The 27,880-nt window shown below is 36.5% G+C and overlaps 3 protein-coding genes across 6 annotated transcripts in view; 1 reads left to right on the top strand and 2 right to left on the bottom strand.

Annotated features, from left to right (window-relative positions):
- Window positions 1-494: 494 nt before the first annotated feature.
- On the bottom strand, window positions 495-18,130 carry PSMC6 (proteasome 26S subunit, ATPase 6). 3 transcript variants are annotated; one of them, XM_036917989.2, is made up of 14 exons: window positions 17,869-18,130; window positions 16,656-16,735; window positions 16,524-16,563; window positions 16,227-16,279; window positions 14,417-14,484; window positions 14,041-14,155; window positions 12,213-12,300; window positions 10,467-10,528; window positions 10,258-10,381; window positions 9,854-9,915; window positions 8,366-8,486; window positions 8,125-8,205; window positions 4,369-4,440; window positions 495-1,314 (listed from the first exon to the last, which is right to left on the bottom strand). In XM_036917989.2, exons 1-14 carry the CDS (start codon window positions 17,993-17,995, stop codon window positions 1,196-1,198), a joined length of 1,212 nt encoding a protein of 403 aa, XP_036773884.1. In that variant the 5' UTR covers window positions 17,996-18,130; the 3' UTR covers window positions 495-1,195. The 3 variants fall into 3 exon arrangements, with proteins under 3 accessions (XP_036773884.1, XP_036773893.1, XP_036773904.1); XM_036917998.2 differs by lacking the exon at window positions 17,869-18,130 and adding an exon at window positions 17,669-17,842; XM_036918009.2 differs by lacking the exons at window positions 16,227-16,279; window positions 16,524-16,563; window positions 16,656-16,735; window positions 17,869-18,130 and adding an exon at window positions 15,554-15,870.
- LOC130679512 (sterile alpha motif domain-containing protein 1-like) lies at window positions 18,085-27,401 on the bottom strand. The gene is made up of 2 exons (XM_057488459.1): window positions 27,082-27,401; window positions 18,085-18,189 (listed from the first exon to the last, which is right to left on the bottom strand). The coding sequence occupies exons 1-2, from the start codon at window positions 27,399-27,401 to the stop codon at window positions 18,105-18,107; spliced, it is 405 nt and encodes a 134-aa protein (XP_057344442.1). The 3' UTR covers window positions 18,085-18,104.
- Window positions 27,335-27,880, top strand: part of ERO1A (endoplasmic reticulum oxidoreductase 1 alpha) — a 42,336-nt gene continuing 41,790 nt past the window's right edge. For both annotated transcript variants that reach the window (XM_036917938.2, XM_057488457.1), the window contains exon 1: window positions 27,335-27,587. In XM_036917938.2, coding sequence (XP_036773833.1) covers window positions 27,474-27,587 — 114 coding nt within the window. In that variant the 5' untranslated portion in view covers window positions 27,335-27,473. The remainder of the gene's footprint in view (window positions 27,588-27,880) is intronic.

Genomic DNA, 27,880 nt, shown 5'->3' on the forward strand with positions numbered 1-27,880 from the left:
TTCCATTTTCTTTACCACTACGTAAACTGCTCTTTATCTTTTAAGGTTATAAAAAGGCACACAATACTCTGCTGGTTTTTAATTCGAAGAATGTTCAATTACCAAGGTCATATATATTACTCATTCTTTAGTGTGTATGAAACTTAAGTTCCCTGTTTAACAGCACCTTTAACAATAAGATACTCTACATTGATACCCAATGATGATTTTGTTAAAGCTTTAATTGCCACATGATATAAGAATTGTGTATAGGGAACAACTTTGTTTTGAAAATTTCTGACATCAACATCCCCTACATCAGACATTCTTGGCCTGGTATCCATAAATACCTATACAGTCCTCAAGTGAGCTTGGTAAATATTAAATCTCCTTAAAGTCTCAGCATCCACAAAACTGTGTGTACATATGTGTGAATTTTTCTGGGAAGAAGGTCCAGACAGTGACATTTTCGAAAGGGAACTATGATCTCACATCAATCAAGAAAACCAAGTCAATTTATTAGCAAATACTAGTTTAATCATAATCTAAAAGAAGGTTATGGAGGTGCATGTACCAATCTAACTATCACAAAGGAGGAATATACAGAGACGTACACACATAATCTATGTTATACATAACAAGGTATTCATAAGAGCTTAAGAGTATTTAAGAGTACATAATGGGTACTGTTTTAAACTAAAATCCAAAAGCTTACCATCTAATATAACTTCATCTTGGTTTTTAAATAGTTTATTTACTAAAGAACCTAAAGGGCCATAGTAAATGTATTCTTAAAAAAGACAAGAATGAATAATATATGTATTCAATATCAAATAATATATCAAATCAAACAGATTTTATTCAACTTTTTCGGATGAAGAAAACAAATGATTTAAAATAAGTCATAAGAAATGCTCTCTTGTACTGTTATCTCAAACCACTTTCAATGTTTTACAAAATGTTCACACAGCAAATATGAAGAGCTCCAACATACTCTTCTTTTATAACTTCTGCTGCAATAAATGCAACACAAACATACAAATTTCTTCTGTACCAATTTTAAAAGAATTACTGAACTAATTTTTATAGTGTTATTTATACTTATTTTTATTCATACTCTTTTAATGAGATCATTGCCAATATATACATTATTTTCCTTAATTTTATTTTTACATGAAGTCATTATCATGCAGCCATCAAAACACCTTACAGTAAATTATACAGGTTTGTAGTCCAATTTAGACTCTAGCTTCTTAGAATCAGCCACTTTTCTGACTGCTTTCATGAAGTCTTCCTGTACTACAAAATCATGATCAGCACGAATTGCAAACATACCTGTGGAAAATAAAACAACATGACTGTCTTATATAATATGTGAAATATTTTTTTATGACAAGAAAACTAAGAAGGGTGACCAAAATGGATGAAAGTAGTCAAAAGGTACAAACTTCCAATTACAAAGTCCTGGGATGTGCAGCATATAACTATACTTAATAATACCATATTATATATATATATTTGAAAGTTGCTGAGAGTAGATCTTAGAAGTTCTCATCACAAGGAAAAAAATTTTTGTAATTATGTGTGGTGATGGAAGTTAACTAGACTTACTGTAGTGATGCAATGTATATAATATTGAATCATTATGCTGTACCCCTGAATAGGTTATTTGTTAATTTTATCTCAATAAAATTAAAAATTAAATAATGTAATTGTATAGAGTAAATGTGAAGAAGCCTAGATTTTCTACTTCTATACCAGTAGTTCTAATTTGTTAAAAAGCATTATCATTGTTCAATTAACTTCCATAGCTATAGTGAGCATTATTTTCCAAACCAAGAGCTAGAACACAATGAGACAACTATCTGGATATTTAAAATCCAGCTCACCCAGCCCCTGTATTCAAAAGCATCTTGAAAAAAACAAAACCCAACTATCAACAAAACATGTACATTTTAAGCAGCAGTTTAACCCTATAGGCAATTCCCTGGAAGGAGGGAACACATGTGTGGTTTGGAAAAACACCTCCAGTAGTTCTGATAGCCTTTCCTTATTAATAACCAAAGCTTAGAGAATAGGAATTAAAGAGAGCCAACAGTAGGCTTTGACAAAACTCAGTGCCAGTATTCACATATTAAAATTCACCTTATTTATGTACAAACTGTCATTTTTATATGACTTTCACATTCAAGTATCACAATTCAGTTTTTTCTTTCAAGTTTTTGACAAGTTACTTGTCAAATACTACTTGACAAATGGGTAGAAGTTCTGTCTTTTTTAACATGAGTTGTGTCCTGGACATGGGTCCCAGATTTTGAAACAATCCTAACTTCATGATAAACTAAAGATGGTAAATTATCACTATCTACTAATTAAATGTATCCTACCAATATTTTCATGAGAATCTGTCTATACTGAATTTTTACTTACTTAAAATGAGTGGGTTGGCATAGAAGATTCCAAGGGTTACTTCCTATCTTCCCTTTTAAGATTTCTATATAAGGAGTCTTAGAAATAGCCAGTTTATATTGTCCTCAGAAATCAGATGAATGGAAGTGACTGTTTTTTAATAGTTTGAAAACCTGTTTAGAAGGCACAACTAAAATAGTTATTTTTCCAAGCTTTGTGTATATGACTACTTCCAAATCATTGTTGAGAGAGATATACGCTAATAGAAAAAGGATAATCTCAGCATTTGAAAGACAACTATAACTGAATCAAGTGTATTTTAACTTAAAGATATGTTAACAAAAAAGAATTGAAGTCTAATAAAAAGAAAAATGGAGAACTTCAGTCTATCTCCAGACATGAGTGTCCTACCTAGTTAAAAAGTTAAAATTTTAATCCACACAGAAGTTATAGCTCTTTATTGGAAAAAGCTAGTAAGTTTTTATGAGTATGTGAGGTACAAACTTCCAGCTATAAAATAAATGAGTACTAGAGATATAACTGCAACATGATGACTACAGCCAACACTGCTGTATGATACACAGGAATAGTTGTTAAGAGAGTAAATCCTAAGACTTCTCATTACAAGGAGAAAAAAATTTCCTTTTTTGTTTTTACGGTATCCATGAGAAGATGGATGTTAGCTGAACCTATTGTAATCATTTCACAATATATGTTAATCAAACAATCATGTTGTATGCCTTAAATTTATACAGTGATATATGTCAATTATTTCTCAATAAAACTGAAAAGAATGAAAAAAGACAGAATGTCATAATTATCTCATCCTTTAAGATATGACACTGCTTTTGTTTGGAGTCCAACTGCACCAAAGCAATCTTCTAATACTTTGGTCCACTGCAGATTTTGGGAAGAGAATCTCATAAGTTACTCTGAGTAGTTCAAGAAACAGTAAGTTTACCTCTGAATATTTTTGTTTATTAGTAAGTCTTTGTGAGCACAATTTACTCTGATTTGTGCTCAGAGTTTCCAGACCTACATATCTTTGATCCCAACACTGAGTCACAGTGTACCTTATGAAGACACTCCTATGGAGAAGCCACATCTGAGCAGCCTCTTTAAATGCTGTTGAATTTATAAAAAATATTAAAATAAAGCTAAAGGTGATATGAAAGTAAGAGGAAATCACATTTTGTATTACTCAAAATAACTGCTCATCTGCAAATGTTCATCAGTAACTATAAAAATTACTATAGAAATTAATTTTTTCAATTTTAAGAGTATGTGTGGAAGACAAAGACTAAAGGACTCCATAGAGGGTTTAAGAGCCACTTGGTATCAGAAATAAAATAGGATCACACAATCCAGAGAAAATTCTATTTAGAAACTATTACATCTTACACAAGTTGCATGATCACAACATTCATAAATTCATCTTCCAAAGCTTATTGCTGACAGACTAATATCAGCAAACATGTCATCCATTTTGCAGCAGATACCTCTGGCACAGCCTGATTTCAACCAGAGGTGTGGCAGACAGTTGTATAGTCCCAGACTTAACTTCAGGAAGCCAGTATGCTATCACATCCATACCATTCACATTCTGCCCTAAGGCATCCAGATGTACAAAGGAGTTAACATCCCCAAGGCAAATCTCATCCAACGTGGAATGAGAGCTGGTAAATAAATACTACAGTTTCCCATATTTCAGCCAGGTAATTCTGAAAGGCATTCTGTATGTTTCTCTGTGGTCCCATCAGAATCAAATCCCGTCTACATTAGCTACGTCAATGGTGCACCACTCTAATAGCTTTCTGTCTTTCCATCTCACTTGCCATATTCTCTCCTGCTACTTAGAACCAACTCCCAAAAAAACAAGCACCCAAATCCTTGCAAAGTCCTATTTTTGGACAAACCCAAACATGTCAGGAAATTTAAAAAATCAAAATGAATAGTAAAAACAGTACTTTAAAACCTTACCTGCTTCAGTACAAACATTTCTCAGGTCTGCTCCATTAAATCCATCTGACAGCTTCACAATTGCTTCATAATCTGTTTAGGAAAAAAATACTAAAATTTAGTAAAAAAAAAAAAAGAAATCAAACCTTTTCTTGATTATGTCCATAGGTAAAATTTAACTAAAAAATTTGCTTTAAATTTGATCAGTTAGACATAATCTCTGTTAACATTCTACACTATTAACAACCAAAAACTGTACTTTTGTTAAATAAACCAGCATTAAGCAGAAATAAACATACTTCTAAAATTTTAAAACCAAGAAATATCAAGATCTGAAAGCACCTTAACCTGTTTCTACACAGTGAAAGTTTTGCACATATAAACTTAAGATATCTGTCAAGCTGACTTATAACTGTAACCAAATCTTTAATTTGAATATGCCTGGAACATTCAAAATCAACTAATCACAATGGGATTTGGTCACAGAAACCAAATATACAAAATATACCAAAAATAGCCATCAGACATCATTTCATCATTTGGAATTTTTAATGTTACAGCAAGCATTAGCTAGTTTTTCTGGTTTCTGTGCAAGCTCCAAGTGGCATGGTATCAGACCCATGATAACAATAGTAAAGTGACCTTTCTATCTGCATGAGACTTGAAATGGAGAACTGATGGTTTGGAGCAGTACTTGTAGACTTGATAAAGCATAGGGAGAGAAATACGAGACAGCATAAACTATTATAGTGTGAATAACTCTAATGACACACCCTTTGTGAAGTAATCCAGAGTATGGCAATCTCTATTTGAAATCATACAGCTATTCATTAATAAGTCTCCATTCAGGTTCAAATCCATGTAAGCCTGAGAACAGGGATTCCTAAGGTTAGTAGAATACCTGGCACCTAGCAAGAGTGCTGGGAGAAATGTGCAAGTTGACTTCCTTAGTTCAGTTCAGTTCAGTTTTTCCAGCTCAAAACTCTTTTACATCAGCAATGAGAAAATGGGAGGTGATAATCAACTACTTGTAATTATACTGGACCACATACTTCTTAAGGGTTTTTAAAGCTACCTGGCAATTACACTAGAGTCCCCTAGTCCAGGAGTCTGAAAACTTTCTGTAACAGGCCAGACAGTAAATATTTTAAGCTTTGCAGGTCACATGTGAAACTATTCAGTGAAAAGAACTCATTTCTGCTCTTGTAGTGGGAAAGCAGTCACAGACAATATATAAATGAAGGGAAGTCGTTGTGTAATAACAAAACTTTACTCACAAAAACTGAGGCAAATAGGGGCTCTCTGCATGTGAGTAGTGTGCCCAGCTCCCTTTGTGCCTATGCAGATACCATGGCACCCATGAAAAAGCTTGTGGTTAAGAGTGGCAAAAAAAGAAGCAGGTTCTGAGGTTTACTCTTGACTGCACCCACAATGTAGAAGATGGAATCATGGATGCTGCTAATATTGAGTAGTTTCTTGAGGAGAGAATCAAAGTGAACGGAAAAGCTGGGAATCTCGGAGGAAAGAGGCAACAGCAAGATTACTAACTTCTGAGGTGCGTTTTTCCCGAAGATACTTGAAATATCTCACCAAAAAATATTACTCATTTATCTGGAATATTTTTATGAGTCCTTGAGTAAAACTTGGGAACCAAAAAAACAAAACAAAACAGAAGCAGACAGAATTTGGTCCACAAGCTGTGGTTTGCTGTCCTCTACCCTAGTCCGATCTCTCATTTTTATACATAGGTAACTATTTTATAACTTCTCCTGTCTTCACATCTCTTACAATACTTCCCCATCTTCACTCTGAACGTGCTACTTATTTGAGAAAACAAAAGCATTAAGAAGTTCCTGCCATATTTGAGAACCTGTTACCACTATTATCTAGGTATTGTTTTCCCTCTTATTCTCATAAATGAAAAGTCTATACTCATAAACAGGGCCAGCCTCTCTTCAAGGAAAGTGCGTTTTCAATTTTGCTCTCTCTCTCTCCCCTGTATCATTCCCATCAGCATAAACAAAGTTTTCCCATCTTAAAGAAAACTCCCCCAAATCCTCATCTCCATTTCTCCTGTAGCTCAGTTTCTTCTTCTCTTCGCTGCAGAACTCCTTGAAAGAGATGTCTAAATTCAATACCTCTCCTCCCAGTCTCTCTGAAGCTCATCTGAAGTAGGCTTTCTTCCCACTACTTCAAAGAAATTTCTTTTCATAAGGTCACCAATGGTCTCCACTTGGTAAATCCAAATGTCAGCCCTCAGAACTCTTCTCATCTGGCCCATTGTCAGCATTTGATGGGTAATTAGTTCCTCTATAACAAATTTCTTTTTTTACCTTCCAGGACATCACCTGCTCCTGGTTTAATTCCTAACTTTACTATACATTCTCAACTCTCCATTGATGGTGCTTCATCTCAGTTTCTTTATGTCGAAATTAGCTCAGTTTTTAAATCTTTTTTTTATCCACATTCACTTCCTCAGAAATCTCATCTAATCTCAAGACTTTAAACACAATTTTCTTGCTGATAATATCCACATTTGTATCTCCAGCACAGACAACCCAAATGAACTACTGGTGCATGTAGAATTACTAATCAACATAATTTATTTGGATATCTAACTGGCATATCAAATTTCATATATCCAGAATCAATTCCTCCTTCTTGCTTTAATACCTAATCTTTTCAGTCTTCCCCCATTTTAACTGATGGCACCTCCATCTTTCCAGCTGCATGAATCGAAAATCTAAGTCGTCCCCAGTTCTTCTTTAGCTTGCACTCCATATATGACTCATTAGCAAGTCTTGTCAGCTCTATTTTTTCAAAATATATCCAAAATCTCACTACTTCAAAAGACTTTTGCTACCACCTTTAACCAAGCCACCATCATCTTTTGCCTGGATTACTGAAATAACCTCCTAACCAATCTTCTTGTTTCTATCCTTGTCCCACTGCATGCAGCCAGAATGATCTTATTGAGCATAAGTGAATTTTTACATCTTTACAGATGAAATGATAAAAGATCTGGAAATTGCTTTTTTTAAAAACAGAGGGAAGGGAAGAAGCAGGAGAGATTACAGATGAAACCAGACTGACCAAGAGTTACTAACTGTTGAAGCTGGGGGATGAGTACTTCAGGTTAGAAGTTCATTATACTCTTATCTCTACTTTCTTGTATTTCTAATTTCTTATAATACAATTTAAAAATAACAAATATATCATCCTTCTGCTCACAATCCTCACAACAGTATCCATATCAGTAAATATAAAAGCGAAAGTTCCTACACAATGGCCTCAATAAAGCTCTACACAATCTCGTCCCCATTACTTCTGTAAGTTCACTTGCCATTACTGTCCTGTTTACTCTGCCACAGATCACTTTGGCCTCTCTTCTGCTCCTAAATGTTCCAGTTATGCACCTGCTTCAACAACTTCTTATTTGTTGCCTTTGCTACACACATATCTAGTTCCTTCACCTTTTCACGTCATTGTTTAAAAAATCACCTTCTTAGGAAGGCCTTCCCTGAGCTTCCCCCTCTCTGCTGCCATTTAAAAACATATATGTTCAGGTAGAAATGTGTTTTGCTCATTGCTCTATCCCCAGCACTTAGAACAATTATCAGCATACAGTAGATGACCAATAAATATCAGCTGAATTTAAGACTACCATGTTTGCTAAATTTAAAACCAGATTTGATAGACAAGACTATCAGTGATATCCAGCAGCATTTTGTTTCATTTAAGAAATGTAAATATATATAAAACAGGTTATTTCCTTACCTATTTCACCATGCTTTGTAATGGGACCTGCATGAATTTTCAGTATATCTAATCTTGCTTGTTCATTTGGTAAATCAATATCTGCAAATAAGAAATTACAAGAAATTATTTTACAGTCAGACATTTTTTGCTGTTTTTTGTTTTTTAAATAAAGAAGGGGGTGAAGAGATATGGGAGATATGAGAAGAGAAATGGACATAGAGAAAGGGAAATGGACAATAGGTAAAGAACCTTAACTCACGTATTTTTCTATCTAATCTTCCTGGACGAAGCAAAGCAGGATCCAATGTATCTGGTCTATTTGTAGCCATGATCATTTTAACTCTATGTAGAGTATCAAATCCATCCATTTGATTCAGTAACTAAGAACATATTTGTAAATAAAAATCACAGATTTTTAAAACATCCCAACCACCAAAAAATATGGTATAATATGTCTAATACCATGAAACATACTTGCCTATAAATAGATATATGACCTTCAGAAAGATCACTTGATGGAATCTTATTTTTTCTCTCTCTTCTAACAAAGGGATATATTTTCCATCCTCAAAGTTCCAAGCTAGATTATTTAACTGTGTACCTTTTTATAGCTACCAGATAGTTTTAATAAATGTTAAGGCTTCCATTTATTGAAAAATTATGAAACTAAACTATGTGGATCTGATTTCCAACATCTGAATTTTTTTCATACCATTACTTAAAAAAAAAACAACAATATAATGTAAACAACCTATGGTATGCCATAATGATTTTTCTACAAACTTGGTAATAAATCCATTAAATATTTTTTCAACTAATTCTTTGATACATAGAAAAACTGAGACACTAAACATATTTCCTTCGATTCCTAAAGTTTCCTTGAATAAATGTTGAAGATAAAAGTGCATCCAACAAACTCTTTAAAATATAGCTAGCCCAACATATCTATTTCTTTCCCAAAATGTTAGCAGAGAATGTCAGTTACATGAATAAAGCTAGTCTCTGCAATATTTAAAAATACCTTAATATAAGTTTTCTAAGAGACTTTATAACTAATTTTAAAATACTGTGTATCTTCTAAGTAGATCAGTATAATTTATGAGAAGTAATTTTCAAATACCCCTACTGAGACAGAATTTGACATGCATTACCTGCGCCACCTAGCTTCTATTTGCAGAAGTCGGAAAATGTGTTTGGGATCTTGGTAACACTTTCCCAGCATTTGGAGTGGTTAAAGGGAAAATGGGGAAAGGCTTTGTGTGCTTTCTAATATGCCATCATCCATCTTCTTCAATTATAAACTATTTTAGTTTCCTCTCATCTCAGCAACAGAGGAAAGTGTCAGTGATTTTTAGCAACCTCATACATAATTTTAACTCATTTATTGTCCCACTTTAGTATGTCCATTATTCATAAAATGTCTTAATAAAACTAGCACAAGATCACATCCACAAAATAAGAAATACACAATTTAAATATCTGAATGGCATGGCTGCTAAAAGAGCAAACAGTACAGCTGTACATCAAATGGAATTCTGTAGATACCTCTATTATTTGCTAGTCGTAATTTTCTTGCTACAGATTATGGCAGAGAAATGTGTTCCTTCTATAGTATTTTCAAATTTCATACATAAGCGTATTCTTCACTTAAAATGATTGCACATATTTTGATCTTTAAATATCTAACGTTTACGTCTTCATTTAATAAACACTGATTTTTTAATAAACCCCCTTTACCAAATATTACCTCCATTAAAGTTCTCTGAATCTCTCTGTCAGCTGAAGTACCCTCAGAAAACCGACGCCCACCTAAAATAGTAATATAGAAACTCATTACTCTTTTCCTCCAAAACTGTTCTTTAAAAAATCAGAATATGATAGTGTCTGGAGTTAAGATGAAAATAATAAGAATTATACTAACAAAGTTAGTATTGATTTTGGTATAATGTTTCTCATTTTCTCAATGTCCAAGATTATTAAAATTGGTTAAACTGTGTTAAGAATTATTTAAAGTAACATCCAATTCATTTTGCTACATTACACAAGCTGTAAGTAGAGGTAAAGAGGGCCAGGGAGTTCCAGATTTTTAAAAAAATTTCCTTAAACTTCCAAGAAAAGTTTAAAACAAATTTTAAAAGGTGTTACTCTTACCAATAGCATCTATTTCATCCATAAAAATGATGCATGGCTGATGGTCCCTGGCATAATTAAACATTTCTCTGATCAAACGAGCACTTTCACCAATGTACTTGTCTACAATAGAACTAGATACAACCTGATTAAAGGAAAAACATTAAGGTCAACATAAGACAATTCAATAAAACTTAATATCAACAGCTACAACAATAATTTCCATTTACCTTTAAGAAATTGCAATCCAATTGGCTAGCAACAGCTCGTGCCAAGAGTGTTTTTCCTGTACCTAGGAAGAATGACAAAATTTTAATCCTAATTAGTTGGAAAACAAAGCAAATTTTCAAAAGCCTTTTACAAATAGAATCCTGTGGATATTAAACTTTACAAAATAGAAGCTACATCCTAAATGGAATTTTCATTTAAAATTCTACAGCACTTCTATTCTCAAGATTTTTAAATTTTATTCAAAATATCCCTTACAATTTTAAGCACACTGAATACTTAAGAAATGTATCAAACCCTATTTACAAATAGATTATGATGGACACTTGTTACATTAAAATCCATTGGTCTAACCTGCACACTGAATGGACCTTTTACCTATGCATATTATAGTAACAAATATTGGTTACCTATAAACTATTGGTCCAGTGAGTTATGCAAATCTTCCACACGTTGGCATTTTTCATTATACAGTATTTTTAAAAAAATCACACGTTAATGTCATCACCAATCTTATATTGCCTTTTAACTATTAACACAGTAGAAAGCTGTCAAGCTCATAGTGCCAGATGTTTTCAAAAACTTTAATTTTTGCTTGAAATCTCAAATTTTATCACTGGCTATAGATGGTACCAGTTTTCTTTAACATGACAGGCTAACTTCATTCACTTTTGAAAAAAATGTGCGTCAGATAGCCAATAACTAGTCTGATAACAATGGACTGTTAATAATCCTTTCTAGTAAAAATGGTATTCTGTGTAAAGCAGCTAATTTAGGGCTGGCAACTCAAATAATTGCATAAGTGCTTTTCCTAGAGCTAACTACCCTCCCTATTTAGTATGCATCAGAAGTACAGCTGACCCTTGAGCAATGCTGGGGTTAAGGGTGCCAACCTCCTACACAGTCAAATATCTGTGTATAACTTTTGACTCCCTCAAAACCTAACTAATAATAGCCTACTGTTGACGAGAAGCCTTACAGCTAACATACAGTCAATTAACACATATTTTGTATATGTTGTATATACTATATTCTTACAATAAAGCTAGAGAAGTCTTTCAAATTGTCAAATTTCTACAAAAAAAATCTTCCAACATTATTTATTGAAAAAAATCCACATATAAGTGGACACACACAGTTCAAAAACCCAGTTGTTCAAGGGTTAACTTTACTCTGTACTGTATATGTAGTTTTCATCATACAGAATACAAGATATTATTCAAGGATCAAGATCCAATCAAAATAATTTTTACTCCTTCACAAAGACATTTTAAAGCAACACTGGCATTTTTTTCTTTTGAACTGCAAATGTGAGCGATCAAGGACACAATAACTGCTAGTACCCTTTTATGCCACTGACTTCACTGATTTATGGCATGTTATATAGTTCTACCCACATTCCTTTTGCACCAGTAGCACAGATGTCAACAGTGAAAAAGGCAAATAACATCTCAGTATTATGAAAGTAAGCTCTGACCTTGAAGACTCCCTGAAAGTGTCTCAGGGACACCCAGAGGTCTGTGAACCACACAGGACCATTGCAGTAGAATCACATGGCACGTTAAGATATACATCCTGTGAGGCACAAGAGGACTAAGCATACCTAAGAGAACAGTAGCCACATCTACTATCCCTTCCTCACTCTGAACAGAGCAGAGGTTGGAATTGCCTACAGTAAATTTCCATCTTATTCTTTTATTCCTTAATCCATTCAATTTTTAGTGGGCCAGATATAATTCAATACCAACCTGGTGGTCCATATAACAAACAGCCTTTTGGCGGTATTATTCCTACACGCTGGAACAATTCTGGGTTTGTAAGAGGTAATTCTATCACCTAGAAAAGAAGTTGCATGTTTCTTATAAAGTTAGTAAAGACTTCGATATACTTTCAAATATCTTAGGTGAAATATTAACATAGGTATATACATAATAGTTCATAATAGAGCTAGAATTCCATGTTACAGAAAACCATTATAGATTTTTCTGAGATCTTAAATCTTAAAAAAATTTAGTAATTAAAAATAATTAATTAATAAAAAATTGTGTGGTTATTTTAACAAACCAAATTGACTAAAGTGATGATTACACAGGCATATAATTTGTCAAAACACATATGAATTGTAGCTTTAATATCTGTACAATTGATTTAATGTAAATTATTCCTCAATGAAAAATATTAATTACAAAAAATCAGTTAAGCAAAAAACAAAAGATCTATACTATTTTGCAACTGGGAATACAACCAAAAATAACTATAAAATGGGGAAATTTGTAAAGCTGTAATTGCCACTAAAAGAAAAGGTATATAAAATTTTATGTTGATATTTTGTCATAGCAGCCTTAAAAGAACCAGGTGTTCTGCTCACAATGTCCTGTTAAGACTGATTCAAGGAAAAACTGGGGAACAGAAAAATGGAGGGTTTGACTGCCCAAGTTAAAACTCTATATAGTAACAGTAACTTGAGAAATAAACTTCTTTTGAATAGTTGTGTCCAAGAGGTGTGATTCAGACAAGCCAAGAGTTTGACAAACCAATATTCTGAAGTGTCCTGCCAATGGAAAAGGGTATTTATTGCATGTACTTATGTGTTTGTGTATGTGTAAAAGAAATTCTTTCTGCTACTATTGCTGATGCAGCAAATCACTGGAAAAGACAAGATTGCACAGTTCCATGAGGAACCTGTTCCTCCTGCATTACCCTTTCATTAACTACAAAATGAGAAAGATAGGCTTTTATTTATCTTAGGTCAGAGCTTCCTCAAGTATGGTCAAAAAACAATTTGGTTTCATAATCACCTATAATGCTTGTTTAAAATCTAATTCCTGTGTCCCACCCCCAATCTACTGCATCAAAAACATGAAGAGGATGTTGGCATCTATACCTTTAATAAGAGTTCCAGAAAAATGTGAAATCTGAAAGCTACTGGCTTAGGGCTTAAATCAGATGATGTAAGCCATCCCAACTATACCCCCTCATTCCTAAATGCCTCCTTCCGAAATTAGGATGAAATCAATAGGGCAATGTAATTTGCTTTAAAGAGAATTGTTAAGGAGCCATCTGTGCTGTGAAGCAAGGTAATTCTCTTCATCTAAAAGCTTAAATGGTTTAAGCCACCATAAAGCCAAAATTTTTCTTAAATGTCAGCAAACAGCTTTATCAAAATATTTAAGGGACAGGTAATTTACTATACTATAAGGGTGGGAAGCTAACACTAATGAGGTTATGAGAAAAACTACATTACATCTATATTATCCAAATGTGCTCTGACCCAAGTAACCTACTATAATAAAACCATAGATGGAAAGGGTATTGGATTATATCAATTATTCCTGGCATTTTGCCCCTTCTTTACCACAAAAGAAGCAGGATTTTTCCAAAACCACATTAACAAATACTTATAATTTCCAAAGCTACAAATTCAGTGCTATTCTTCTCGCAGCAAGAACATTAAATGTGTAATATTCAGTAACCACTATTTGGACAAGGTAATTTTCATCCACTTTTTCCCTTTCAGCATCTTAAAGGCAGTACTATTTATTATTCAGTTTAGGGAACAAAGCATGTACTACTAACCTCTCTTAATTCCCGAATCTGTTCTGACAGCCCTCCGATCTCAGAGTACGAAACATTCCCAGGGTCTTCATGAGACATGTTGTAAACCAGTGGATCCACCTCTCTTGGCAAATATCTGTAATGACAAGGTATACATATTTTTCTTTTAAAAGGTGTATTTTCTCTCAGTCTACAGATAGCGTGTAAATGACTCATTTATGTAAGCACCTGTAGACGAACTTACAAAAACACATTTAAATTAATCAGAAATTAGTAAAAGGGAAAGAGTGGCAATATATTCAGTGATCTGAATCATATAAGATTCAGAAATATGTATTTTGGATCCATCTTCTGTCTGTGAAAATAAAAGGTAAACTAAACAGAACAAGAAACCTACCTCATGATAGTTAATGTAGTCATATCCAAAGCAACTCTTGTTCCTGGCTTCAGCTTACTTTTGTCAAGCTAAAACAAAAAGGTGTTACATAAACACTTAAAAAGGGGAAAAATGTGCTAACAAGAACATAATATTTAGAGTAATCATTTTTTTCCCTTCAGAAAGAACTCTAATATTAGATTATAAACACTATGCCAACAGAAGGGCTTATAAAAGTAGTAATTCAAAGTTATTTCCATCTGCCCCTTAAAAGGGTGCCCTTTTATGCAATCTCAGTGTGAAATGTTAAATCACTAATACACAAAGTTTGAGGTGGCAATGACCTTGTTTTTGAAAAAGGAATAGACTATAGTATTCTATTTTCAAAGGCTCACTAACAGAGTTTTGCTCATTGTTTTGATTCAGGCACTACAGCACAGTGACTTTGGCAACTGGTACCAAAGCATTTATATAGAAATCTGTAAGTGAACATTCTAGGGAAAGGAAAAGGGAATCATTTTGAAGGTGTGCCATTAGATTTATTTTAAAACCTATAGCCTTGGGGAAGAATGTGTTACTCGATCATATGAGGTAAAGGGGAAATGCACTGTTTCCCCCTTATGAGATTTTTGTTAAAAAAGCAAAAACCCTAGCAACCATCATTCATGCCTTTGCTATATGCCAGACACTATGCTATATACATTATTTATTACATCGAATAAGATTAAATTTACTGGCATATTTAGGCAGGGTAACTTATTTGGCTAGAATCAGAGAGAATCTACCCAACAGATGAACCTCACATTCATTATGTTACTTTCCAAAAATTAAGTTACTTTTCACATCTAAAAAACTGCCTGCCAATACAATTTCAGAATCATACAAATTACTGACTTTTCACAGAAATTTGCAAAGAGCTCTAAATTTAGGATTTAGTGAGGTACTTGAAAAAAAGCTAAACAGAGATCAATGTGAAGCTGTCCCAACATTTACATCTACAGGGAATATACACTCTAATATTTTCAAATATTCTCTTGCCTCATACAACCATATCTTAGAAATGCCAACTTTTGGAATGCAGAGGGCCCTGAAAGGGGCATAAAAATCCTTAGATGAGGTATCCAATATTTTGATTAAGAAAAATGTCATCCCACTTACACAGTAGGCAAAATCCTAATGTCAGATTTAGTTCCTGGGTTAAATTCCATTCTACAGCCACGTTGTACCAATGTTTTAAAACCTGAACCAAATATAACAAACATTCAGAGGAAGTGCTCTCAATGAATTTGTAAGACTGCTCTAAGGACACTTCCTAAACAAAAGGGTAGTACATAAAATGGCTTCAGAGTCTACTAAATGATTCAAAGCACATGCTGGCATTTTGACAAATGCAAAATGAAATTTGTAGTTATTTCAATTTGCCTATTCTAATATACCTCATACAAAATCAACTTAAGCTGAAGTCTGTAAGTCACATTTCTGAATGTTTAAATACAAAACATAGAGGTAACTGACAGAGTTAATACTTTCAAGTACTCTGCAAAAAAGACCTTAAAATAAAATGATCTGAGATGTTTTCTAGTTCTAAAAATCAAATTCTTTGATTTCTAAGATGTATAAGCTGACTGAGATAATTCAATATAGCAAAAGTAGAAAATACCAGGAGTCGAAGCCCATGGTTTGAGTTTAGGCTTTCCTAATAATTACCTGTGTCTGAACAAATCACCTGTGGGAGTTTGGGCATAATCCTTGACCTGCTTACCCAAGAATTAAAAAACATGTCAAAGTGCTTTTGTCAACTATAAAGTGCTATGCAAATGTAAAGTGTTACCTGTCGACGACAACCCACAACATATCTTGGTCCATTTGTAGCTTTAACAATGACTAGAAGAAGAAAATGAAAGAACAAATTGAAACATAGAAAGTAAAAGATAAATATACCCAAACTGATGGCAGATTGTTTTATTCTTGTCTTCCAAGAAGACGACAGTATAAAGAAAACTTAGTCTATGCAAGAGTATCATCTACATTCATACTGTCATTAAAATAATAGCACTTCAAAAGTTGGTGGTGGTAGGGAGGAGAGTCCACTTTTTTTCTTTACTAATTAATGATCTAATCCACTTACATTTTTCTTCAGTTAATTGCTTAAGTACTTCACCCACAATCTAAGAAAGAAAAAAAAAGCATTACTTTGTGCCAACAACTAAAAAACAACGCAAATTACCATTACCCCCTATTCCCAAACTTCATTACCTACCTGCCCAACACTTTGTAGGGCCTTCAGATCATTTTCAGACTTTTCATACTGTTTGGTAAGTTCTTTTAATTGTTCCCTTACTGAAATAATATAATTTGAACATTTTTAAATAAACAATAACTTACTGAGTTTAAGTCACTAAGTCTCATTTTACTTATTAAGTCTATTCACTTTACATACACTATCAAACCACAAAGGAAATAATGCCGTTTGTAGGTAACATATTTTTTAAAAAATGTTACAGAGAAAGCACCTTTTTCTATTTTCTTGATCGGCAACACTCACTTGTTTTAAGGACATTTTTAACATTCTATTACATTCTTAACAGATACTGACACCGAGACTTCCAGATTCGTAACTACAAATCCCAATTATAAGAGACAGACCCTCCCTTACCTCTTCACCTACCCACATGGATTATTACTCTGGCTTTCTACCCTAAATAAGGTCAACAGGTGCAATGCTCCACAGAAGTATATAGTATGGTCTTCCTTCATTTAATTAAGCCATTTAGGATTTTCAGTGAAGGTGCACTATGAAAAACTGTAAGGGCTCTTTTAGCTCAGGAGGCAAAGGAAACTTGCGTGCCTGACAGAGTACAACCCAAAACACGAGTAAAGACGAGGAGAGTTGCTATGATCCGATGGATTCCTCTAAGCTCGTCTCCAGCTTTCCACTCCACTAACACGCCAGCTCCCCGAGTCTCACCTTTTGCTTGAGCTTCCTTGACTCCAGTCTCTTCCCCTCTCCGGGTCCCGGGACTCCACTAACACTGCCCTCCCTTGCACCCCAACCTAGGAAACATCCCTGGCCCACTTCTTCCCCACTCCTCTAGTGCTCTTCCACTTACAATTCAGAACTGACATTATATTAATAGCTCTAAGCACACTATCTTATTTAATAGTCATGACATCATAAGTACAATTACAACGCTCATTTTACAAAGATTTTGAGATTAAAGTCAGCACAGCAATCTGAAAGACAGTTTTTTAGACTTTAGTTCTCTCTGTCACCTGGAGCGGGCCGGGCCTCTTTCACATCCGAAGAGGCTCTGCTTCCCAAGCTCAGGGCCGGATGACAAAGCGCCTCGTCCCTGGACCGAGGCCTTCCCATCCCCGGGGCTTGGACGCCGGGCTCAGCCAAAGGCCTCCGCTTTGTCAAAGACGGAAGCGGGTCTAGGCACAAGATTATGTGGAAAGAAAAGTGCACTCACACTCCTTGAGACGGCCGTCGATCTCCTTGTGCTCCAGCAGCTTCTTGCGGTAGTCCTGAAGTGCCTTATCTCTAGGGTCCGCCATGATGAGAAGCCGTCTCTCATAGGGGATGCTGGGAATGGCCATGGCCGCCCGGGCGGGGCGAGGGGCGGGGCGAAGGAGGAGAGCACCCCCTGGAAGGGCTTGGTAGCGGGAGGCCCCGCCCCTTCCGGTTGGCCCCGCCTCCCTACCCTCTTTACCCACTTTTTTGTCTCGGTCGGCCTCGGGTGCTGGCGTGCAGTGAAGGAGGCCTCCGGCCACACCGACCCCTGCAGGTTGGGCTGAGTAAAGCAGGCGCTGTTATTCTGGTAGTCCCCAGAGACGCCTCGGTGAAGGGAACTAATTTTAAACGGATATTTGAGATAATGGAACAAGCTGGAGAGGAACTTTCCAAACGGAGCAAACAGCAAGTGCAAAGATCCTGAAGTGAAAAGAGCTTGGCTCACTTCTAGGAATAGAAAGGAGGCCAGTGAGAGAGACCAATGAGGCCAGAAGAGGGTGGTTGTAGAGATGTAGGATACAAGATAAAGATGATGTAATAGAGTGACTCAGGAACTTGAAGTCTAATAAACTGTCTTTCAGATTTTTGTGCTGACATTAATCTTTATAAAATAAGTATAATAATTGTACCTATCTCATATCATGTCATGACTATTAAATAAGACAGTGTGCTTATAGCTATTAACACAATGTATGGCATATAGTGAGCACTTAATAGTGTTATTTTAAATTATTTATCTAAAGGTAGTAATGACCTCAATTTTTGCTGTACAGGTCCTTATTGCTTATGCCTTCCCAGCATTGCTCCTAGGGAGAATTTATGGTTATTCAATAGAATCAAATTCCCCAAATAGACTCCTCTTATCCAGTAATCCTGCACATCTGAATTTAAAGAGGCATAGCCCATATATACATATAAAGTGTAAATATATGTGAATTATATTACCAAAAGTCACATAAAAAATGTCTTCAAAGTTACTAGGAAAAAAATCTTATTATTGTCTTTTTAAATATAACTGGGAATTGCAGTAGACAATGAACAAGGAAGATGGACTGAGCAGGAATAGTCCCTTCTCCCACTCAGCTGCAACTATTCTTGTCTAACTAGTCCGCCCATTCAAAAACATACTGCTTCTGACATCAAGAAGTTAAGAAAAGATGTAGAGGCAGAGAAAAAAGATAATTCAGTTTGGTTCAACTAAATAAATATTTATGAGCAGTTACTAGTGTGTTACATAATACACCAATATTTTAAACTCTTGTGACCCTTGTTTTTTTCTCTCACCCATTAGCAAAATCCAACTTCAGATGAATCTCCTATTCTATTTTTTCCCATGCCTGTACCTTGTTCCTTTTTTATATGCATCTATAGGACTGTATTCCTCCTCATAAGAAAATGTAGCTTAATTTGTAATTAAACATTCATAAGTGTGATAAAATGTTTAGTGTCTTTTTCCCCCAATAGACTTACACACTCCAGGAAACAAAGATTGTGACTATTTCCTACTTATTATTGTATTCCCAGAGAGTGGTTTTATATATATATATCTATAGATATAGATATAGATATATATGAATATGTGAATATGTCAAACACTATGATAGGTAAGCAGAGATACAAAAAGACTAAGAAATGTCACCAGTACTCAAGGAACTTAACATACCATAGAGTAAAAAAGAAGAGAGGTGAGAAGATAGGACATATCTTAGTTTGGGTGGGGGGGTGGTCCTTAAAAAGCATAACAAACAGTGATGATTAGATCTTCAAAATATCATTTAAGGATAGTCTTCTAATCTACTTACCTATAATTTAACATTGATGGGTGTTGTGGTTTTAAAATAAATATACAAATTATTTTATATTTCCCATGTCAAGAAGTTGAGCCTAATTCCTCTCCCCTGAATCTAGCAACTTGCTCTGGACCAGTGGAATAAAATGAAAGTGACTACAAACAACTGCGGAGACCAGGTGGTAAAATACATTAGGGCTCCCTCCGTATTTTTCCTTAGATCACTCCCTCTGGGGCAAGCTAGCTATTATGCTAGGAGGATACATCAGCAGATGTATGGAGAGGCCCACAGGAACTGAGGCCTCCTGCCAGCATCCATCCATGAGAGTGAGACAACTTAGAAGCAGAGCCTCCGACCTTAGGCCAGCCTTCAGATGCCTAAAGCTCTAGTCTTGTTCACAACATCATGAGAGACTGAGTGACACAACCCAGTTCAGCTCTTTCTGAATTGCCAGGCCACAAAAATCATGAGATGATATACGTTTGTTAGTTTAGGTCAGTAAGTTTTGTGGTAATTTGTTACACAGTGGTAGATAATCGGACAGAAACAGATATTTTTCTAGAGAGAAATCAGGAAGCAGTACTAAGAGGTAAGTGGCAAGTACTTTTGTTCACACATCAGCCACCATACTCAAGTTTTTAGAAATTTGTCATCCCAGATATCTACCCCCAAATACCACAGAATGTGCTTAATTGAATGTGTCTATGGCTAAGCAGTAAGATGTTGAGGTAGGAACAGAAGTCAGAATTCCTAGGCTTCTGGGAAACACTCTTCTTTAATCAAAATTATACATAGTCTCTTTTTTTTAAGTACTTCCAGTCTTAACTGAAAAGAGGAGTCCACTGACCCACCCTATCTACCCTTTAGTCCATTCCCCAGTTCTTAAAGTTTCTTCTATATTTACCTCCATGTTTCCAAATAGTATGCTTATGCTGCTATTCCTTTTTTTTTATTAAGGTATCATTGATATACACTCTTATGAAGGTTTCACAAGAAAAACAATGTGGTTATTACATTCACCCTTATTATTGAGTCCCCCTCCCATACCCTATTGCAGTCACTCTCCATCAGTGTAGTAAGATTATGCTGCTATTTCTTGATAGATCTATTTTAGGATTTATATTTTGACTTTCTAATAAGGAAAATAAAGATCACCCCAGCTTCCCCATTTCCCTACTTCCATCCTCCCTACATACAATATATACAAGTGTTGGTTAAATAACTATCAAGTATGTGTCTTATTGTGGGGCTATGTAAGTTAAGCCACATACTGTAGTTACATCAAAACTGTTTTGAACTTCTGGGAATTAAACAACTGCCTCATTTTTTAAGTGTGCTTAGTGTTTTGTTTAATCACTTTTTCTTCCCAACTCTACTATTGTAAATATCCTCTGAATAGTTTCTCCAGAGTCCAGGTGTCTCTCCAGTCCTGCTGTTTACTAGAGGCACCCCTCCTGGAGACCTCCGTCTTCCTGCTCTAACCTGGGCTCTCTGCGGCAGTTGCCTCTTCTGAGAGCTTCTCTAACTTCTCTTCTGTGTGCTGTCTTCTCTTTCCTGACATCTAGGTCTCCTCATTTTTGGTTTATTCCTTTTGGTCAGATCATATCTTCTCAGTAAATTTCTGAGAAAGTATTTAAAGATATACCGTCTTCTTCATATCTAACAAAATCTTAGTTCTATTCTCAGCCTTGATTAACAGTTTAGCTGGCTTTAGAATTCTCTTAGAATTTTGAAGGCCTTGCTTCATTGTCCTGTAGATTTCAGTGCTTTTATAGCTCCCTTCTGATTCTGAATTCTTTGTAAGGGACCAGGTTTTTTGTTTTTCTGACAGTTTTACACTGATAGGGGCATTCTTCTGTCCACTGAACTGGGCATGCAATGTGCCCTATCAATCTAGATAGCCATCCTTCAATTTTGGCTGTATTCTTGAACAACTTCTAAAATGATTTCCTCTCCTGTTTTTATATTTTTTCTTAGTGGTATTCTTATTAGTCAGTCTTTGTTCTCCTTAAGTTAATCCTCTATTTTTTCTATTTCTTCTCATGTATTTCTACATGTCTTTTTATTCCACTACCTAGAAGATTTCCTCAATGTTTAATTTTTCTGTTTAAACTTATTTAGTCATATGTGTGGTTTCCAAGAACTCTTTCCTGTCCCAGTTGTTCCTTCTTTGACAATATTGATTATGGTTTTCTGTTTTGCTCTCTTACTTCCCTCTTTGTTTTGTCAAAATTCCTTTTTTCCTATTTGTTTTGGTCTTTCTATTTCATGTTGGAGGCTTTCCTTAGCAATCTGGTGGACCACAGTTTTCTGATCATAGAGTGAGTGAGGCACTAAAATAAAAAGATAGTAGATTTCTGAGTGCGTGAGTGGGACAAACCAGCTGTTTTGTTGTTTTTAATGCCGTTGCTTATTCCTGGAAGAGTTCTCCAATCCCGTCTTAGAATGGGAGAGGAGAGGCTCATGCATGAGGGCTAAGTGGAGAGCAGGTGTTTATATATGGTCTGTAGTTTTTGCAGGGCCGTGTTACAGGTGATCTGCCGGTTATGGGGGAGAAGGTTTAACATTCAGCATGGAGGGACTTCACTTAAACCACTTTTTTTCATTTCAGAACTCTCCCCCTTTCCCTGGCTTGTGCTGAATCTACAGTCCCTGGGTTTATAGCTACTCTTGTTTCTTAACTACATAATCCTGATCTTGAAATGTTTCTAAATGAAATTTAGATGTTTCTTTTCTTTTTCTTAATGAATCAACTAGTAATTGAGCCTCTACTTTATCATCAGTTTTCCCATATCCGTATCTTTTGTGAATGTTCTCTTTTGTGAACTCTCTCCAATTCTGTTCTGTCTTCATCTCCTCTACCCAAAATGTTTGCTTTGCCTCTGAGCCTATAGGGCTTATTTAAATCATAACCACATGTTGCCCTCTGACATCTCATGCTATTATCTTCTCAAGTTCATTAGTTAATTTATTCGTACCTTCATTAACTAACTCAGAAGTCATCTCATGAAGCACATACATAATGCTAAGTGCTGGGAAGCCGGAAACCACCATGGCAAGTTTCCTACCCATTTATTGAATGGGAAAAACCTTTACTTACACATATATTTGATTCCATCTCATAAGCACAATTATATGACTTACGGGACCAAACAGGAGAGCCCTAAAGCAACCACAGAGGAGGGGGTAGGGAGAAGGACTTCACAGAAGTAGCAGTTGCTTGAGCTGAATCTTAAGGGAGTCAGCCAGGTGAAGTGAGGGTGATAGGTGTGGAACAGGAGAGAAAACATTTCAGGAGTGGAAACAGGGTGAACAAAGACTTGCAGGCTGGAAACAAGGTCTATATAAGGAATTTTTAGCATTTAACTGACAACAAGGTTGAGAGGTGTTGGAGATGAAGCTGAAATAGGTGGGGCCAGATCATAAGGACCTTGAATGTTATGGCGAAAATCTCAAGTTTGATTTGTCAGACAAATGAGAGCATTGGAAGATTTTCAACAGAAGTGTGATGTGGTCAGATTTACATTTTGAGAAGTCGGGCTAGTCTGGAGGCTTTTTTTGAGGGGTAGAAGCCTAGTGCCTGGGTGATCAGTTAAGGAAATGTGGCAATAAATCACATGAGTGATGATATGGGTTGAAAATAAGTCCCTGGTCATAGAGATGGGGAGGGGGGAGTAAAGACAAGAACTGGCAGGATTTGGTTTATCAATAGGTCATGAGAACTGAAAAGAGGGAGAAACTGAGGATGGCTTCCTGCTTTCTAGGTGTCTGGATATGGATGGTGGTTATGACCAAATGTTTCTGAGAAAACCAGATGGACATGTCCAATATGCAGTTGGATCTTGACGCTCAAGGGAGAGATCTGAACTGGAAGAATAGATTTTGGAGTCATAAGCATAGAGGAGGTACTTAAAATCATGAGATTGGGCATTTCTCCAAGGGAGAGTATAGGTGATGAAGAGCACTGACCAAAGGATAGACTCCTGTGAAACACTCACATCTTAGAAGTGGGCATGGAGGAGATAGACAATATGAGAGAAGTATATGAGAATTTGGAGTGTTTGGTGCATAGGAAATTGAGCTGAAAGAGGGAGGAATCAGCATTGCCAAAATGCAGCAGAAGGTTCAGGAAAAATGATAATTGGATGTGGCAACAAGAACGTCAGGTAAAGAGGAGGGGAGGAGGAGGGTGGAATTGGAAACCAGAAGGCACAGTGGGTTAAGGTGTAAATGGGAAATTAAGAAGTGACATCAGTTACTAAATGTAGTTTGCTCTTTCAGCCACATGAGGTAAAGAAGGTGAAGACAGAGCTTAGGTGGCATTCCTCCTCAGATCAAATGATCTTACATACCTTGAGAGAAAAGTCTAGCAAGGTACCATCTGCACATTTATGTTCAATGAGTATTAATTAGATAAATAGATTTAGTCAGATATTAGCATAAAACCTTTAGGTTTTTAACTTAGCCTTTCTTCCTCTTGTGTGTCATAATGCCCCTGTTCCTTGACCAAATTATTTTTTCCTTTAAATTATTTCCTTTTGAGTCTATTCAATGCCAGTTTAGGTACTGAGAAGCTTCTCACAGAAATCTCCATGTTCCATTTTGAGAAACTGGGCTAAAGCCATTTCCTGCTTTGGTCATTAAAAATATAGTAATAGCTGTTGTTTGCACAGTAATCAGAATTCCACCAAGAAATGCTGTGTATCTTAAATTTAAGTCAGGTTATTTTTATAGCCACTAGTATTAGAATAACAAGGTTGTAACCTTGTTCATCTGTAAAAAACGTCATGTTATTTAGTAAAGTTATGATAGATGGGAGGCTGAACTTTCAGAAATCAAAGGTTGAACTATATACCCTGTGGGTGCTCCTTAAATAGTTACTGAATGACTAGTCACTATTTCATCAGCCCTAACCTACTTGAGATGATTGCCAGAGCAGGAAGAGTTGAGGAAGTAAACTCACATAAAGGACCAAATTGAAAGATTCTTAGAGAAATGTCAGTGATATTTACATCACATGTATTTTACAACTTCTAAAATCCCTTACAAGTTTGAAAGGAAAAATTGTAATTATCAAGACAATAAAGTAAGATCCAGCAATCTCACTTCTGGGTATATATCCAAAGAAAATGAAACCATTATATTGAAGAGATATCTGTACATGTTCACTGCAGTATTATTCACAATTGCCTAAGTATGGAAACAACCTAAGTGTCTGTCAATGAATAAATGGATAAAGGGGGTGGCATACATATATAAATGGACTATTGTTCAGCCATGAAGAAGAAGGAAATTCTGCCTTTTGCTACAACATGCATGGGTTGTGAGGGCATTATGCTAAATGAAATAAGCCAGACAGAGGACTACAAATACTGCATGGTATCACTTATATGTAAAGTAAAAGAAAAAAAAGTCAAAATGATTGAAACAGAATAGAAAAGTGATTGCCAGGGGCTGGGGTGAAGAGGAAATAGGGAGAGGTTGGTAAAAGGATATAGACTTTCAATTATAAGATGATAAGGTCTGAGGATATAATGTAAACATGGTGACTGTAGTTGATAACATGGTAGTGTATAATTGAAATTTGCTAAGAGAGTTGAATGTAAACATTCTCAATGAGAGAGAAAAGGGTAAATATGTGAGATGATGCATGTGTAATTCACTCAATGGAGGGAATAGTTTTCCATATGTATTCAAATCACCACAATGTACATATTAAATATCTTACGTTTTTGCCAATTATATCTCAATAAAACCAAAAATGAAAATAATTAAGTAAAAAAATTGTCTTATATGGTGATTGCTTCTGCTCATAAGTTTGCTAGAAATTTGTTCTGGGCATAAGTTTTATGGAATAGAACTTTCCTCCTGGGAACACTGACACTTTTAAGATCTCCCAAATTATAGGCTATTGCATCAAGGTGAAATCCAGAGCTGATTCATGTTCAGATTGTTTTCTTTTGCAATTTTAGGCTTTATTCATGTAGTTTCCTCTTTTTCAGATTGTGTCTCAAATTTTTGATGGCCTAATCTTCAGATATGAATACTGTGACCATCTGAAAAATATTCATTTTATAGACATGTGCAAAGAGAAGCTCTTTGTTAAGATCTCTGGGAGTCACAGACATATTTGAGACATAATCCCTGCTTGAGGAGTTTAAAAAGATTACACTTCAGTGGTGAAAACATGAAGTAGAAAATTTCATAAAAGATTACATATGAACTTCCATGGGATGTCCCTCCACACGCAGCGAGTGGACCTTATACATCTTTCTATTTCTAATGTCAAGCTCAGTCTGGTATAGAGTAAGTTTATTGAATTGAAGCTTATTCAGAGCCTGGAACTGGGTGAAGAGGAAAATCCGGAAGACCACATAGAAAAGGGAGTGAGTGAGCTGGGTCTGGCCCTAAAGAGGTAAGTAGCATCTATATAATCAAGAAGAACTTTCCAGGTAAAGAAGATGGTTGTGTTAATATGTACAATATGTAAAATACACGTTTTAGATATTAGAATCAAAGCTTCTCAGGCCCACCAGGATCTCGGATAGTTAGTGATGTTTTTATTATGTCAGTTGCTTACAAATGCTGGACAGAGCATAGGCTATGAGCTTTAAAATAAGAAATACCTGAGTTGGAGTCTCACCTCTACCATACCATGTGGTTTTGAATAACATTTTATTCTTCCTATGCCTATTTTTCTCAGCTAGAAAATAGGAGTGATAACCTATTTGGGGCCTACGATATCCTAAGCTACTTCATTAAATGATGGTTAAAAAAAAAAACTTAACAAAAAACCCCAGGTAATTTGAAATATTTTAATTTCTACGATGTTAGAAAGCTTTCCAGCTTCAACTTGAAAATAAAAACAAAAAAACTGATAAATGAGTCCCATGGCTGGGAATCTGACTACCTGGCTTTTTTCCTATGCTCCCATCTCACTTCTTGGCGTCTTGTTTTCTCCCATAAAATGAGAGGGTAGTCTCCACCTGTGCTGTCAGATGCAGCAGCCACTTGCTATTTTTGACTATGAAATGTGACTAGCTTATATAAAATATACAACAGATTTTAAAGATTAAAAAAAGGAAAAAAATTTGTAACTTAATTTCGAGTATATTCTGAAATATTTTGCACATATGGGGTTAAAGAAACCATATTATTAAAATTAACTTCAGTTTCTGTTTGGTTTTTTGATGTGAATACTAGAAAATCTAAAATACATGTGTTGACCTATCGAGATTATTACTAATACCCCTTTTAGCTTTAAGGCTGCTAGCGACACGGAGAACACGTAATTCTTACGGTTTCATTTCCTTGTATTGAAATACGGAAGGACCGGCCCGGAATGCGTGGTGTGGGGCGGGGCCCTGCAGGAAAACACAGACCCCTCCGGCTTTCGCTCCAGCTCTGGGAGCTGGGAGGACCCTGACTCCCTCTCAGGGGCGGGGGGCGGCCGCGTGGGGTCGCATCTCCAGGCCGGGGACGGGCGCGCCGCGCCGGGCGGGGCGGGGCGGAACCGGGAAGCGGGCAGTGCGTCAGCCTCACGCGCCGGGAAGGAAGCTGCCCGAGGCCCCGGGCGGCCGGCGCGGGCGCCGTGGCACGTCCGCAGGCTCCGTCGGGAGGTGGAGGTTGCGGAGAGGTGGGAGAGCGGAGGGCGGGCCTGGGAGGCGGGGCCCCGCCGGGGGCCGGCGCGCGCGGGCTTCATCTGCGGACGCGCGGCCTGCGCCCAAGTGCTGGGGACTCCCGAGGTGCAGGGCGACTAGCGGACGGAGCGGCTATGGGCCGCTGCTGGGGCTTTCTGATCGGCCTTCTGGGCTCCGTGTGGCTGCTCGGCTCGGGCCACAGCGGGCAGCAGCCCCCGGAGACAGCAGCGCAGCGGTGCTTCTGCCAGGTGAGGGGTGTGCGCGGCGGGGCTCCCCGTCCGGGTGCCCCCGTCCCGCGTCCGGTCCCGCGCGCCCCTGCAGCAGACGGGCTAGGGTGCATCAGTGCATCCTCACCCTTCGGGAATGAGCCCCCTGTGCCTTTGCTCTGTAGCGGAGCTGAATCCTCTGCAGCTCGCTTGGGTTGGTGTGGACCCGTCTCCCACCACAGCCTGGACCTCGGCGCGCTCTTCGGCGCTTCCTCTCTGGCGACGGGCGAGAGAGGTGTGGGTGCGCGCTATGCTGTTGCCTAGTTGGTTTATGC

This window comes from Manis pentadactyla, chromosome 11 (genome assembly GCF_030020395.1).
Source record: "Manis pentadactyla isolate mManPen7 chromosome 11, mManPen7.hap1, whole genome shotgun sequence".
In the NCBI taxonomy this organism is placed as follows: domain Eukaryota; kingdom Metazoa; phylum Chordata; class Mammalia; order Pholidota; family Manidae; genus Manis; species Manis pentadactyla.